This window comes from Cyprinus carpio, unplaced genomic scaffold (assembly GCF_018340385.1).
Source record: "Cyprinus carpio isolate SPL01 unplaced genomic scaffold, ASM1834038v1 S000006481, whole genome shotgun sequence".
In the NCBI taxonomy this organism is placed as follows: domain Eukaryota; kingdom Metazoa; phylum Chordata; class Actinopteri; order Cypriniformes; family Cyprinidae; genus Cyprinus; species Cyprinus carpio.
Window position 1 is genome coordinate 75,604 of NW_024879156.1, and position 15,975 is coordinate 91,578.

Consider the following 15,975-nt stretch of genomic DNA (forward strand, 5'->3'; position numbering starts at 1 on the left):
GAAATGTATTTCTGGACAGTTTAATTATTTCAAAGGGTTTTTTTATGTTTGTTTTTATTTGTATTTTATTTTTTTAAATTATTTATTTATTTATTGTATGTGTGCATTTGTTTGTACGTTCTTGCAATACTATTTGGATGTTATTGGATCAATAAGCACTAATCTTCCCACTTCCCACTCAATCTTCCCAGTTCATTTTGGAAATATTTTTATTATTTTTCAGGCAAGATGCAGCACTCATTTACAGCTGCCAAACACCTTATGGTCATATATACATAAAAAATTAGAATAAATAAATAAATAAATAATAATAATAATAATAATAATAAATAAAAAAATAAATAACTAATTTCCCCCCAAAAAAAATTATCTTTAACCAGAGAAACTTTAAGACACAGTATTCACATCTTACTGCAAAATCAAATTAGCAGCACCTCTAACAGGATATGGCTCGCTGGGAACCAAGCATGCGTTTAATATATCGCTCTACCTGTGGGGAGTTACTTCCTACCTGGTCTGTGTGCGGTTTGTGCAAGATGGTCAGTCATGCAGGTTTAAGACAGTCCCATGATTCAGTTCTGCTGGAAGAGTGTCTGTTGAGGAGAATTAATGTGCTGCAATGAAGTTTATCATGGAGTTACAAACACTAGCATCTGCGAGCAAAACATGGCATTTGATAGACACGCAATGTAGTTTGAAGAAGTTTTCCTAGTCTGAAGTGATAAAAAAAAAATGATGTAATAGCCCTTTGACCTGTGTGTTAGGCTTTGTCCAGCTGCATTCTGCTGACAGTTCAATTAGTTTGCTTAAAGGTACATCCGGGAAAGGCAAATCTATACAACCTTTGCATGCTCAGGGCCTATTCTGTCTCCATTTGTCCTCATGGCTGAATGGAAATGTTAGTCAAAATAAGCTAAATACCAACAAACTTAGTTTAAGGGCACCTGCAGCTGTAGTTTTAAGACTCACATGGTTATTCAATGTTTACGTTGATAGTTGTCAAAATAACCAAACATACTTGTTAATTTAGGACTATAAACTTTTCAAAAGATGAAACATACCTCATGAAATGCTACGGTAACACTATGCAATAAGGTTACATTTGCTAACATTAAATGTACTGTATTAGTTAACATGAACTGACAATGAACAATATTCTACAGCATTTTTAATCCTAGTTAATCTCAATATATAAAGATTTATTTATTTATTCATTCATTCTTTCTAAAATGATTTAGTTGGATATATGTGCACATCTTTTTAAATGAATAATAAATAAAAAGTAATGTCTCCATATTGTTTGCAATTTTTTAAAAATAAAAAGTAATCCATATTGTTTGCAAAATAATAAAATGGAATGTTCCCTTTTCACATAACCAAGAAAAAAAAAAAAAAAAAGAAAGAAACTGGACATTTTGAACATTCACAGAGCATTTAGGAATTATGTTTTAATAACTTAATGTTAGCAAAACATTTTTAGAACATTTTTGTTAGCTGGGTTTACACGTACTGTATAAGCCTAGTTATATAAATGAAATATGTATTTTGAACAAACACACAAAAAAAAAAAAAAATAATTAATCAATACAATAAAACCAAACCATAAAAAAAAAAAAATACCTACCATACATAAAACACATTAAAAAATAAAACAACATTAGGTGTTAACCATAACCAAAACACAAACACAAGTGGAAATCACCACATCTCTCTCTCTCTCTCTCTCTCTCTCTCTCACTCTCTCTCTCACTCACTCACTCACTCACTCTCTCTCACACACACACACACACACACACACACACACACACACACACACACACACACACACACACACACACAGACAACCCAGTGTTTTTTACTCGAAGCACACTGCAGTACATTGCAGATTTGTAGACTCAAGCCACATAAGCAGACATGTCACTTTTAATTTGCTTTAATGTGTGACTGGCCTGTCAGTCATATTTAAAACATTTCCTTCTGGTGTGGAAGGCTTCACTTCATTTGATGGCTAATAGAAAAACAGCAATACCATTTGGAACGTCAGGTACGAAAGCCACACGCCAAGGCTCAGATGGCACTTCCCAACCTCTCGATTCAATCTATTTCATGTATTCTTCATGGTTTTCATGCACTATGGAAGACCTGGAATACGTATTTATTAGTTTGCATTGCCTGGATGTTTGTTTATCTGCAATAAGCAAGTTCAACATTTATATTAGTTCTTTGAGACTATCTGATTGACACCTCTGGGTAGTCCACCTCATCTGCTCAAAATTACAGTTCTGAATCTCACTTTCCTTTCCTTTCCTCACTCTCTTATTTCTTTCTTATAGACGGATGCTTACTTTGTTCCAGGTCATTTTTAAGAGTGTAGGTTTCAAAAGGTCACTTTGCAGCTCTCAGTCATTAAGTCAGTGAGTGTAGAGGGGGAACAATGTAAGTGTTGAGATGAAAGCATGAGAAAGTTCAGCATAAATGAGATTGATTGCCTTTCCTTCCCTATGTGAAAACACTTCAGCTAAAGTTGAGATCAATCTCTTGCGGCTGTGCGCAGGGCTATGGTTTAAGGAACTCCCTGTTTACAGCTTGTATATTTCCTTTTGGCACATTTATGTGGCTGTTGGAATTTGAATTCGAAAAGATACTGAAAAGAAAACAAAGTGGCACTTTCAGTGTTCTTTGCAAAACTGTCTGTTTAAAAAGATTCAGATTTGATTGCTCTGCATCTCAAATGCATCACAAATGTGGTAACAACTAGGCCACACATTCAAGACTCAGTTATTTCAATTCAAATAAATAAATACATCAATAAATAAATGATTCAGTTTGCAGATCACACCTCTAAATATGCTTAATCTGACCAAAAATTTGATGTTTTGAACAGGATTCTTAGTTATTTTACTTATTTTAGTTATATTATTAAAGGAATAGTTCACCCAAAAATTTAAGTTTGCTGTTAATGTACTCACCAACCATCATGAGACAGAAACCTGAGCTCCAGTTTGCCTAGGCTATGGATTGCAGTCACTAATGTTGTCAATAATGTTCTAGTCCTTGCACCGACAATCATTTCCCTTCATTAGACCAAAATATATCGCCAGGAGCCACAAGTTTTAATTTTGTGTTTCCTGTACTTGCCTTTTTAACTATCAAAGTGACAGCACCCACTGACTTGTGTTTTATTAATTGCAAAGGACCCTGGATTTAGTTAAAAATCATATTTCATCTTTCACATACATCCTGAATGGATTTGGGATGAGTAAATTTACAAGGAATTGTCATTTTGGGGTGAACTATTTCATTAACAGAATTTCACATGGTCTGTGTCTATATATATATATATATATATATATATATATATATGTGTGTGTGTGTGTGTGTGTGTGTGTGTGTGTGTGTGTGTGTGTGATCTGTATGTATGTAAGAATGTATGTATATATGTATACATTTATTTATTTCATTTGATAATTAGTCTTTTATATACTAAATAAATTATACATCTAAATGTAGCTAAGCAGTATTTTTAAACCCTTCTCTGCTAGATGGATGATTGACAGAGGAGTAGGTGGTCCTGGGATGTTGCCCGGGACACATCAGGATGCATTAGTGTTTACACTTTAAGTGCAATGCAGTCAAATGCATTTTAACTACCTCAAGTGTTGTTTCAGTGATTGGACATCTCTTTCAGTAGTTTCCACTTTTAATCGTCTCACCCGAGGCAGATGATAATATTGGTTGTTAAACAATGTCTATGTTATGTTTGCTGTCGACTCAGCAATTTATAAAGGCTTGCTTCTCTGTCATTATATACTGTGCCGTTAGATTGAACCAGTGACCAGAGGTCAGGAATGAACACATCAGCATTGACCTTCAGCTCACACAGCCACACATGATAAATATATATATTTTTTTATTTTTTTATATAGCATGTAAAGCATGTGGTTATATATGAATGAGAACATGTCCTCCACGTGCATATTCAAGCCTAGGCCTTTATCTAAACAAGTTAGACAGAGGGAACCTCTCTGATCATTTTAGTTTAATTTAAAATACCACTGAAAGACTTCAAAAGAGAGGAATAATCAATGAGAAATCGGGTGATTAAAAGTATTCTCATGAAATATTAATCCTTGGCTTTTGTGCTTCAGTCAGATGGAGCAATCCATCGGCATTTTCTGGTTTAAAACCTGCTCAAATCAAAGCATTGATTGCTGAAGCTAACAAGATCAAGGCTTCAAATTTGCAGTAAACCTTACAAATAAACTTTCAATTTGACTCAAAGACTCTTTTTTCTTTCTTTCTTTTATTTATTTATTTATTTATTTATTTATTATTTTTTTTACTGCAACTGCCAGGTTGTCCATGATATTTTAATGAGCAAAACAAAAACATATTGCATTTTGTTGTAAAACAGGTTTTAAAACTACTTTTATAATTGGCTAACACACACATACACACACTTATTTTTTACTTTTTATTTTTTTGTGTGGCCACCACAAACTAAGATTATTACCTCTAAATAATTTACACAAACTACATATTGCTATTTTCCTGTGTTGTTTTCCTGAATACATGCATCAGACCTTATTTTCTAAGGAAGAGAAGAGATGAAGTGAAAAGGGAAATGCATAATGCAATATTTAGTGTGTGAAACAGTGTTGTTAGCAAGCCATGCATTAGTGAAATTAACAGCTTCTACATTAGGGGGTAATAAAAGATGAGTCTGAACTCTGTTTTACTTATTTGGAAAAGAGGAGCTAATGAGGTTCCAGTACTGGGTTCTTTTAGTCTAACGCACACAGACTTTTGACTTTGCAAGTTTGGATCCGCCTTGCATCTTATACTGCCAACTTATGGCACTTTTCCACTGAATGGTACAACTCGGCTCGGCACGGCTCAGTACGGTATGGCTCAGCTCGCTTTGCGTTTCCACTGCAGTTTAGTATCGCTTTAGAGTGGGTGGGATTATTCACATGTCATTATAGCTGTGCCGCCTCTACTGCCGCGACTCCTAAAAAAACTTTTTAATTCCGCTTTGTCCCATCAAGCTCTCGCTGGATCCGCTCCTCTGCTATCAACAAGAGGAACATCTGTACTGCCACAACAGACAACAAAACTTTCTGGTTGATAATAAAAGGTGCGCTCGTTCAAAAAAGTTGAGTTCGATCCTTCGCTGGCTGTGCTGATTTAAATCTAGCGGTTCTATAGTGTTTGTGTCGCAAGTTCAGTGATGCAGGTAGTGGCGATTCTCTCCGGCCAATCTGTGATAAGCAAGGTTTACACATTATGTTTTGGTAATGGTTCGGTTCACTTGGAACCTCAACCGAGGTGGTACTAAAAAAGTACCAGGTACCAGGTACTGTACCCAGTGGAAAACCCCCCAAAAGTGAGCCGTACCATGCAGTGGAAAAGTGCCATTAGAGAGGAGATTGTCCTGACATGCAAAGCAATCGATCACAACTCATTTTATTATTAGACATGTGCATAGGCCTTTTCACTTAGGCTGTTGGCAGGTTTCACCATGGCAATTACCTAGGTACACCCTGGCAAACATTTAGAGGACCCTGACAACCTAGAGCAACATGAATAAGCCATACCTTGCCACAAAAACATCATATATGTTTACAGACTCAGCTATTTTTATTCAAGCAGATAACCAGTCTGTAAGTATTACCCTGGTAACTGTCTAGCAACACCCTAGCAAACACTTAAATAAACACATTAACAACCATATAGCAACAAGTGCAAGCTATATATCAGTACCAGAACATTGTAGATGTAGGGTTAGATCTTTGAGGGAGTTAACCAATCAGTTAGTTTCAGCCTGATAACTGCTACACCTACTCTAGAAATCATCCAGAGTACCCTAGCAGTTTTGAAATAATGATTTCATTCATTAAGGGCAAAAGGCTGTCCAAACCTGCTAATTAGGGAATTGTGGGTTGTTCTCTAATTTTGATCTCAACTAAAATGATGTGTCTGCGTGTGTGTTGGATCCTGTACAGAAAAGACATATGCATAAATATGTGAAGACACTGTAATCAAAGTTTCTATCTATTCAGAAAAAAAATAAAAATATATAATAATAATAATAATAATTTCAAATAAATACAAATAAAATAAATTCCAGAAAGAGTGTTTTCCAGATCATGTGGAGGTTTGGAATTTGGAATTTGGAATTTGTGTATGTAGTATGTATGACACAGCTATGCCTTTCTTTCTTTCTTTCTTTCTTTCTTTCCCAGATCTCAAAGATTAGGTTTAATTCCCAGTCTCCTGTTACAACAGTGCTGCTACGCTTGATCGGGTGGGCGGGCCTTGTGAGCAGCCAACCCCTGCCTTCCCCTGCTCCTCCACTGAGAGAAAGAGCGAGAGAAGGGGAGGGAGGTGTGGGGAGGAGTGAGAAAGAGAGAGAGGCAGGCTGACTCTGTCAGCCAGAGAATGGAAGATCAGTGTGTGAGAGCAAGAGTGAGAGAGAGAGCACGAGTATTCTGAGTTTATGAGAGCGCCTGTACATGCATCATTAGAACAGAGTCACTTCAGTTACCATAGGACAACACAGCAGATTGTTATCACAGCACACTGAAAGAGACCGGACAAGGAGAGACTAGAAGAAAGAGATTGACAAGGAGCCTCTCTTTATTAAGAGGGCACATCGGGGGACTGACAATAGCAGCCAACCAGAAGAGTCGTTTGTCTGTGTGTGCGTGAACTTCTTCTCCTTGGCGCCCGAGAGGTCACCACTCCTCCAAAGTGCCGAGATGATCCCGGAGGTCTTTCTTATCTTGTGGCTGACAGTTCACGGTAAGCTGCCTGGTCTCCTCGTCTCCGCTGTGTTGTGTCCTGTGTCAGTGCGTGCGAGCAGGGAATCTCTGGGAGTTGAACTCAGAGGCTGCGAGGGAGTCTCTGAGGTTCAGGCTTTGAAACCTTGAGTTTGTGTCAAACAGTTTGAAGTAGCTGCATGGCATCTTGTTTGTCTGTCCTACGAGTTTCACAGAACCCCAAGATCTTTAACTTGTAAAGGAAGCTTGACGAGGTCAGGCTCTTGACCGAAGCATGTCAGTGGATGCTCGACTCATTCACCGGCGAGCGAACACAGCATGCACATCACTTGTGCTGTTATTCTTACACAGCCTCTAAACAGTCGGGCTTAGTATCGGCTGACGGATATTTCCGCTTGTTGCCACCAGGTGGTTGTCTTTGAAAAACAATTGGATTGAGTCGGAGGCTGCCGCGGAGACCCTCAGAGGTCTCCGGCTCGCTCTTATACTCCCTCCGCAAGGAGCTGAAAGGGAAGGCAGCGACTCGACAGAGCTAAATAGATTGAGTTGATTGTCCTCCTCTGCACCAACCGGTGACCCAGAAAGGGAAGTTCACATAAATCCAGAAGCCTCTGGACTTCATTTGAAGCTCCCCGTGCTGGAAACCAGCTGCTTTGTTTGGGTTTATCAAACACAAAGTCCACAGACTTTAATTGAATCATCTTACACTACAGAGTTTCAGCTCATGAAGTACAGCTCGTTCTGCACTTCCTAAGCTGTTTTTTCCCCTCCCTCAAAGTCTCTTTTTCCCTCTTCACAGTTATCACACAGCGTACACAAATCAAAGCCGAGCAGAGTTGGCAGAGCAAACTTAATGACCTGCTTATCACTCAACTTGTTTCCTCACCCCGACTCTCATTAAATTGTTGCAAATACTATACCCGTCACTCATGATCTGATGGCAAGAGCAGCATGTTCACGTAACCCACAGCGCTAATATAGGCTATAACTTCACACACACAAACCCAGACGAACACTCTCGGGGAGAGAGTGTGAAACTACTTTGACGGTGACAGTGGGAGTAAAGCATGGGGCGCTCTGTTTCTTGTTTAGTAGATCATGCCTCGGGAGGCTGTCAGCTTTATGATCTAGTTTTATAGCAGTATTAGCCATGTGTCCAGCAAATAGGCTTTTTATTTATTTATTTATTTTTTTTAAGATGGAGAAATGCTAGCACTCATCATTTGATTAAGTCTCTCACAAAAAACTGAAGATCTTAATATATCCTATTCTACAAAAGTTAACATAAACTGTCCATGCATAAAATTGATTTATGGATCAATTATGGACATGTTCATACAACATGCTAACAAAACACAGTTGTCACCAATAGAAATGCAGTCAGAGAGTCTGTCTGATCTCCTTCCTTTAAAGCTCTCAGCACACAGAAAGCATCACGCACCAGGCAAAGTCTCCTTGTTTTGCTTTGGTATGCAGTTGAGCTGAGCTACATATTGTGGTACTAAAAAATAAAAGCAGAACAGGCAGGTAAACATGAGATAACAACAGGCGTTCATGTCGCCCCGCTCTGCCCCTGGGGATGGCAGGTTCCCCAAAGCTAAATTGTGGTTTACACATTATTGCTGTTTATGGTGCCAACCAGTGTCAATAGAAATAAATACATAAGAAAAACTCCTGGAGAAAAACAAGTCTTTTATTTAGGGGGGAAGGAGAAGCTTGTGTGTGTGTGAGAGAGGGTGACAAGAAGTTGACAAAAAGTCCAATAGCTGCGCTGGGAGCTTAGAAAGACCGTATTGAGTTTTTGTCAAGAGTTGAGGGTATATGTAGGGCACTCTCACTCATGCTTTCAAACACATACACAAACACACACACACACACCTGGTGACAAGCCCTAACTGATGGCACACATTCCAACAGAAGCTCACCCTTGTGCGGCACAGAAAGCTGTCGCACCACAGGCAGACCTTCTGTCCAAGAGCTTGTCTCTCCCTCTCCTTCTCTTTCTGTCTTTTTTTTTGGACATTTTCTCCCCCTTCCTCACTCTCTTATTCATAGTTTGTTCTTTTTCTGAAGGGTAGCACTTTCTCTAGCCTTTTCAATCTGTCCACTTTTGTTCCATGCAGATAAAAATGTTGCTTCTTGCTGTATCTGTTGCCTGTCACTGCCAGTATCAGAAGAGAAATCAAGGTTTTTTCATGAAATTTCTTTAAAAAATAGGACTTTTCATCACCAGATATCCCTTTTATTTTTAATCAACATTTTTATCTTATTTCTCATTAAAAATATGCAAAAATCCTTAGAACAACATTAAATTACTTTAAAATCAAAACTGCGTGAGAGGATATGACTTGTTTTTGGAATAATTAAGTTTATTTATCTCAACCCAACTCTTTTTTTTTTTTTTTCTTGTTTTAATCATAAACCTCATTATTGCTTAAAACAAGAAAGAAGAAGAAGAAGAAGACAACAATTTGCCAATGGGTTAAGAAAAGTAAATTAGTCTTAACTCTAGATATATTTTCTAAAAACATGTTTCGTTATCTTATGAAATTATGTTTCTCTGTACACTAAGCGTGCTTGGGTATTTTAATTGGAAAACAAGAGAAAAATACAGATTTTCTCCATCTGTCCACTTTAGTTTCATCCGTTGTTGCATTACATTAATGCTTAATACAGTAAATAATCTATACTGTATGTTATCATATTTTCAGTTTTATGAAACTTGGCTTTTCCATTCATTTAAATAGTTCGAAGGGTGTCTATTTATATGCAAACACTGAAAAACAATACAAAAAACATACTGATTTTCTTGAATTTGTCCACTTTTGTTCCGTCTGTCCCTTGGATGAAAATGTTGCTTTTGACAATATTTGTTTCCTGTCACTGCCCATGTCAAAAGGGAAATCAGTGTTTTTCATGGCATTTCGGCAAAACATCATTAAAAAGCTCTTTTAATATACACTCCCAATACTCTGTTGTAGGACTCGACTTTATAGAGTGTCTCTGCTTTCCTCTCTTGCGCTCAAGTCCACCGGGGGCAGTGTGGCATAGATCTGAAGACTCATTCTGGATCTGTCTTTGTCTATCCATATTCCTCTTGTCCTCCATCACTCTCTCCCTCCCCCCATCATCCTCTCCTAACCGCTGCCGTCTTGTTCTGATAGATGAGGCAAATGCTCTTCAGGAGCGTCTGGTATTAAGTCCCCACGCAGCCAAGGACATAAGCTGTGTCTTAACCCTCGAAAGCAGGTCTTAGTATGTCCTCTCTCTCGTTCTCTCTCTCTCTCTCTCTCTCTCGCTCTCTCTCATTCACTAAGCTGCACCTCAGCAGGCTGGTAATTAAAATGTCACTTTTGGCTGTTTTCAGGCCAAGTCTCGGCCACCTTATACAAGTATAAAATAAATCAAACATCTCAGTTTGTTTCATTGTAGAATGTGGAACAATATTTCCCTGGTCAGACTTAGCAAATCATTCTTTGTAACATCGCAAATCCTCTTTCAACATGGACATGGACCAAAGCCGATCAAATGTAATGGATTTTTACATCTCAGTCATATTTCAGGGTTAATTAATTTCATATTTCTGCATGACATTCCGATTTCTTAGGCCGGGCCATTTTTATCTTTAGATTAAGCCGTTTTGTATGCCAGTGATGGTTTCTCATTTCTAAACGACATCACTGACAGTAAACATGTATCAGTATTCCTCAGTCCTTCTAGCTGTTATTCTTTATCGAGACCCAGAGCAAAAGAGCTGACACGACTCTATGTACAGATACATATGTGAGTCGTTGAGCTGACCACCTGTGAATTTTTTTTTATTTTTTATTTTTTTGTGCCTGGTGTGAAGTCTGTCCTCCTTAATGTGGAAAATATGAGGCTCTGACCCCTCTAATACCCATATTAGCCTACTCCCACACTCAAACCTAACAACTTCATTTCTCAGAGAGAAGGAAGTTATTTTTGAAAAGTAATATAATTTCTCATTAAATATAGACTTTTTTTTCTCTCCCTCTCTCTTTCTTTTTCATATATTAGCCCTACTTGGGCAGTAATTGTTTCTCGTGTGGACATCTAAAAAAAATAAATAATAATAAAAATACATGGCACCTCAGTAATAAAAACAATTTATTCATAGTGGAGAAGTGGTTCTGTGATCTCACACAACCGGGAACGTGCTGCTCACGTGGTCAGTTGCATGATTGTCTGCTTTAAATAAAATGTCATATGCTTGGAAAAAAAATAAGAATAAATTCATATTTAATTTAATAATAAGAAAAGCAAAGTGCAGCAAGTTACCATATGGTGTTTGGCAGTGGTTAAAAGTAATTTAAACACTGAATTTTTAATCAGTTTCTTCATGTAAACTCAGAGATGTGGATTCAGACAGCAATTCAATTTCCACAAGACTTTGGTGTTTGCCAAAAAAAAAAAAAAAAAAAAAAAAAAAAAAAAATGGCCATTGTGGATTGGGACGGCATCAAAATCACAGACTAACCCCGGCAAATGCTGAAAATTCCTAGGTCCCTTGAGAAACAATTTGTCCCTACTTCATACTGTATAAGTGTTCACTGTTCAGAAAGAGGTTTAGATTGTAGGTTTTTCATGATTACAGAATTTTTTTTGTGATTTTTAGATAATAAAAAAAGTTTAAAATAAATGTATTAATTTAATATAATAATTTTATATGATATTTCTGCAACAAATCATAGAAATGTGAATATAAGTGAGCATTACAATAAAGCAAAACCGCTCAAAAGTCGCAAACAATATACCTATAAAAACAAACAAACAAACAAATAAATTAATTAATTAATCAATATAATTCAATAAATTAAAACATCTAAAAATAAATCTAAATATATTAAATCTAATCTATTAATAAACAATTAACAAAATAAAAGCCACACAAAATCAATACAATAAAGTTATGTAGTAATATAAGAAATATGGAACGTGTGTTTCCATATTTTTGTTTTGCCTCTTTAAAACCAAATTTGTTAGATATCAAGAGGGATTTTCCTCGCTTCAATTGAGTTGTTTGTACTTCCTCTGATTCAGGTCAAGAGAAGATGGTCATTAATTTGGCCTTGATTCCTGAAATCCAGTGAGAGGAGCTTTGCTGAAAATCTCTGTGCATAAACAAAATGTGTTTACTGGACTTTATTACGCTGCACCAATGAAATCAGTGCTCTAAACCACAGTAACAGAAACCAATCCCCCACCCTTCATCTCTCTCATCCTCTCCCACTCGCCCAACCTGTGCCCACCCTGTGCCCTCCATGCTTACAAAGCTGTCCCTGCGGAAATCTCACGGCCATAGAGCTGAATTGCTGGATTTATCCAAATTGGTGCACTTTTTGAGAAATGGGCATTATGTGGGATTACATGTCTGCTGAGCGTGATGTTAAGTAATTCAACAAGATGCTGCGGAGATCATGAGGTCACCTGCGGAGCATCCACTCAGCATTCTCTGTTTATTCCGTAAGGATGGGCAGAGAGCTGGAGGGGCCCAAGAGGGAGGGAAACGTCTCTCTCGATGAACCTGTCTGGAAGAGAGAGCTTCAGGAGGGAACGAGGAACCAGCCTCCCAGCAACACAGATTATAGCAGAGATTAATGCCATCTAAACCTTGCTAGTACCGGGTTGAACCCCTCTTTTGCCTTCAGAACTGCCTTAATTCTTTGTGGCATAGATTCAACAAGGTGTTGGAAGCATTGCTCAGAGATTTTGGTCCATATTGACATGATAGCATCATGCAGTTGCTGCAGATTTAGTGGCTCCACATCCATGATGCGAATCTCCCATTCCACCACATCCCGAAGCTGCTCTAAAAGACTGATAACCAGTCACATCGGAGTACATTTAAATAAAGAATTCATTGTCATTGTTCAAGAAACCAGTCTGATATGATTGGAGTTCTGTGACATGGTGCATTATCCTGCTGGAAGTAGCCATCAGAAGATGGGTACACTGTAGTCATAAAGGGATGGACATGGTCAGCAACAATACTCAGGTACGCCGTGGTGTTTAAACGATTCTCAATTGGTACTAAGAGGCCCAAAGTGTGCCAAGAAAATATCCCCCACACCATTACACCACCACCACCAGCCTGAACCGTTGAGACAAGGCTGGATGGATCCATGCTTTCATGTTCTTTACGCCAAATTCTGACTCAATCTGAATGTCGCAGCAGAGATTGAGACTCATCAGAGCAGGCAATGTTATTCCAATCTTCTATTGTCCAATTTTGGTGAGCCTGTGTGAATTGTAGCCTCCGTTTCCTGTTCTTAGCTGACAGGATCGGCACCCGGTGTGGTGTTCTGCTGCTGTAGCCCATCTGCTTCAGGGTTTGACATGTTGTGCGTTCAGAGATAGTATCCTGCATACCTTGGTTGTAAACGAGTGGTTATTTGAGTTACTGTTGCCTTTTCTATCATCTCTAACCAGTCTGCCCATTCTCTCTCTGACCTCTGACATCAACAAGGCATTTTCATTCACACAACTGTCGCTCACTGGATATTTTCTCTTTTTCGGACCATTCTCTGTAAACCCTACAGATGGTTGTGTGTGAAAATCCCAGTAGATCAGCAGTTTTTAAAATATACAGACCAACAACCATTCCACATTCAAAGTCACTTAAATCCCCTTTCTTCCCCATTCTGATGCTCGGTTTGAAATTCAGCAAGTCGTCTTCAGCACATCTAGTTGCTGCCATGATAAGGTGTGTACCTGATATTATGATTACCAAACAGAACTATCATACAGGTAAAAAAGGACTTCAGTACCTGGGAGATGCTACAGATAGTCATAAATTGCTAGCATGCATGTGACTGATGTGGCATTGTATCAGTGTAGTTTATTGATGGCCGTTGTTCTGTGGTTTAGTAACTCTCTCTTGAAAGTCTTCCTTGATCTGTTCCAGTCAAATGTTCTATTCACAAAACAACATTAAAAGTGAAAATGGTGCAGACACCAGTGCAAACTTTAAAAGCTAAATAAATTTTTCGAAAGCTTTCAACATTTTTCGGGTCTGTTTGCTGGAATACTAATAGCTTCTATCACACGTCTAGTTCCTCCAAGCAGAACTCAAACAAGTTTTTAGCTCTCAGCCATGCTAATGCTGCTAATTAGCATGCTAAAGGAGGGATTACAACACAGACAGCAGCAGAGACAGCGACTATGCCTCTTTTTCTTGTTCTCTTGCTCCTTTATGACTATTTCCTCACTTTGCGTCTGTCTATACGGGTGATATTTCATATTTCTGGCAGGCTAATTTGAATGTTGGTCAATGGAAATGGAGGAATGTTTGATGCTCATGTCAGATGAATCCTTCTGTTTGGAGCATGATATGAATGCCTAAATCAGAAATAAACGTTCTCTGATGCTTTGCTGCATTATGGTTACAACCTACAGGAGGAGCTGTGGGGCGAATCCAGTTAGCAAAAACACCTCAGCTCAACATCAAATGATTGATCATTAGTTATCTCCTGCATATTAAAGTCTACCCAACTAGTTACAAAATTAATTTACTCATCTTAGGTGGTTAGCTGATGTCCAAGCTAGCCTTAGCTTAGCAAGTATGTTGTCCTGATTTTGATCAATTGTCAGTAGGAGTTCAGCAAGACGGTTAAATCAGTTAAGATTTTTTTTTTTTTCAGCAGATAAATGGTTAATAGGAACTTTTCACATTTTTGGGGTTATCCGAAACATAAGTCATCATAAATGGGTAAATGTCTTTAGTGGTGAATGGAAACTACTGTACAATAGATATAATTGTTGCATTCCCATTTGCTCAAATAGCAAATAAATAAATAAATATATAAAATTATACATACAGTATATATACAGTACAGTATATATATATGTATATATATATATATATATATATATATATATATATATATATATATATATATATTCCATGGTACCGTTTAAATAACTTTACAAAAGAGAAAATTGAAATATTGAAAGATCGATTATGTCAGAATAAATATGTCAGTTTTAAAAAAAATTAAAATATAAAAAAGCTTTGCTAGATTTACAAAGTTAAAAACTGTGGAAATGTGTTATAATATATTTGCGGACTGACACTTAGACCTGAGCTTCTAAATCAGAGATTGTGAAATGTATTTATCTTGGTCTCAGACATATACTCAGTAAATTAATCTACTATAAATTTCTTATGTCTATCGAACCAAAGGCATTCAGCCAGGATTTAGGTCAAAAACATGTGTTCATCTCAAACACCCTTTGAGTGAATGAATGATCTATGACTATCTGGAGTCATTGATTACACCCATAGAATAAACAAGGTTTTTCCTGCATTGGATTTGGCTCTCCACACACCTACATGTCCTTCATTCTTTTATTTTCCAGTTTCCAGCCTCTGTATTCTCAGCATTGTTGTGCTGAAAAATGTTCACCTTAGATTCGGCGTTGCGCTTTGAGAGTCAGAATGCTTCTCTGTGAGAGAGATCAAACAATGTTAGGCACGCTGTCATTAGCCAAAGCTTTTTTTTGTGCATTATGATTTGGTTCCTGTAGAGCTCCTTTCAAATGTCTTTCCTATTTATTTATACGTATTTTACAGTGCTATCCTGCGAGCTTCGACTTCAAAGGGAGTTTAATAGTGTGGAGTTATTCCATGCCAGTGCGTCGCCTGAAAAAAATGCTAATGTGCCATCAGGGTGGCTAAATGATTTGCTATCCTTTCAAACGTGCTGGCAGTGGTTTCAATCTGGCCGGCCTCCCGGGCCAGCTGACAGTGGTCTCTGCTAGGTCTCCAGAGGACATTAGTGCAAATCAGAGAGTCGGCCAGGAGGCACTGGTGTGCTGTGCCACTGCTTGGCCACGACCCAGCTCTCCACGGCCCTGCCCTTGCCCGCCCGTGAAAGCAGCCACCTCTCCACATATATGAATCGCCACTTAGAACAGATTTAATCAACTCCTCAATGGCTCTTTTGGAGTTTAGCTGAACATAAAGGGGTTAACATTGGGGCATAGAATGGTCTAGCTCTTATTGGAAATGGGGATTGGAGGTGAGGAGAGGGTCTCCAGGAAGGCCAGTGATAAAGATGCTAACGTTCAGAGATTGGATTAAGAGCAGAGTGCCCCCTAAAAGAGAGTGCAGTTTATTGAAGCCTTATCTTAAGCGATAATGTTACCACGAAGAGCACTATAATAGCAGCAA

General features: G+C 38.0%; 1 protein-coding gene across 7 annotated transcripts in view; it reads left to right on the forward strand.

Annotated features, from left to right (window-relative positions):
• Positions 1–6,415: 6,415 nt before the first annotated feature.
• Positions 6,416–15,975, forward strand: part of LOC109073893 (kin of IRRE-like protein 3) — a 203,576-nt gene continuing 194,016 nt past the window's right edge. For 5 of the 7 annotated variants that reach the window (XM_042754245.1, XM_042754247.1, XM_042754248.1 and 2 more), the window contains exon 1: positions 6,417–6,804. In XM_042754245.1, the coding sequence (XP_042610179.1) occupies positions 6,762–6,804 (43 nt within the window). In that variant the 5' untranslated portion in view covers positions 6,417–6,761. Of the gene's footprint in view, positions 6,805–15,975 lie in introns of all 7 variants that reach the window. The other 2 variants (XM_042754250.1, XM_042754251.1) reach the window with 1 other exon arrangement.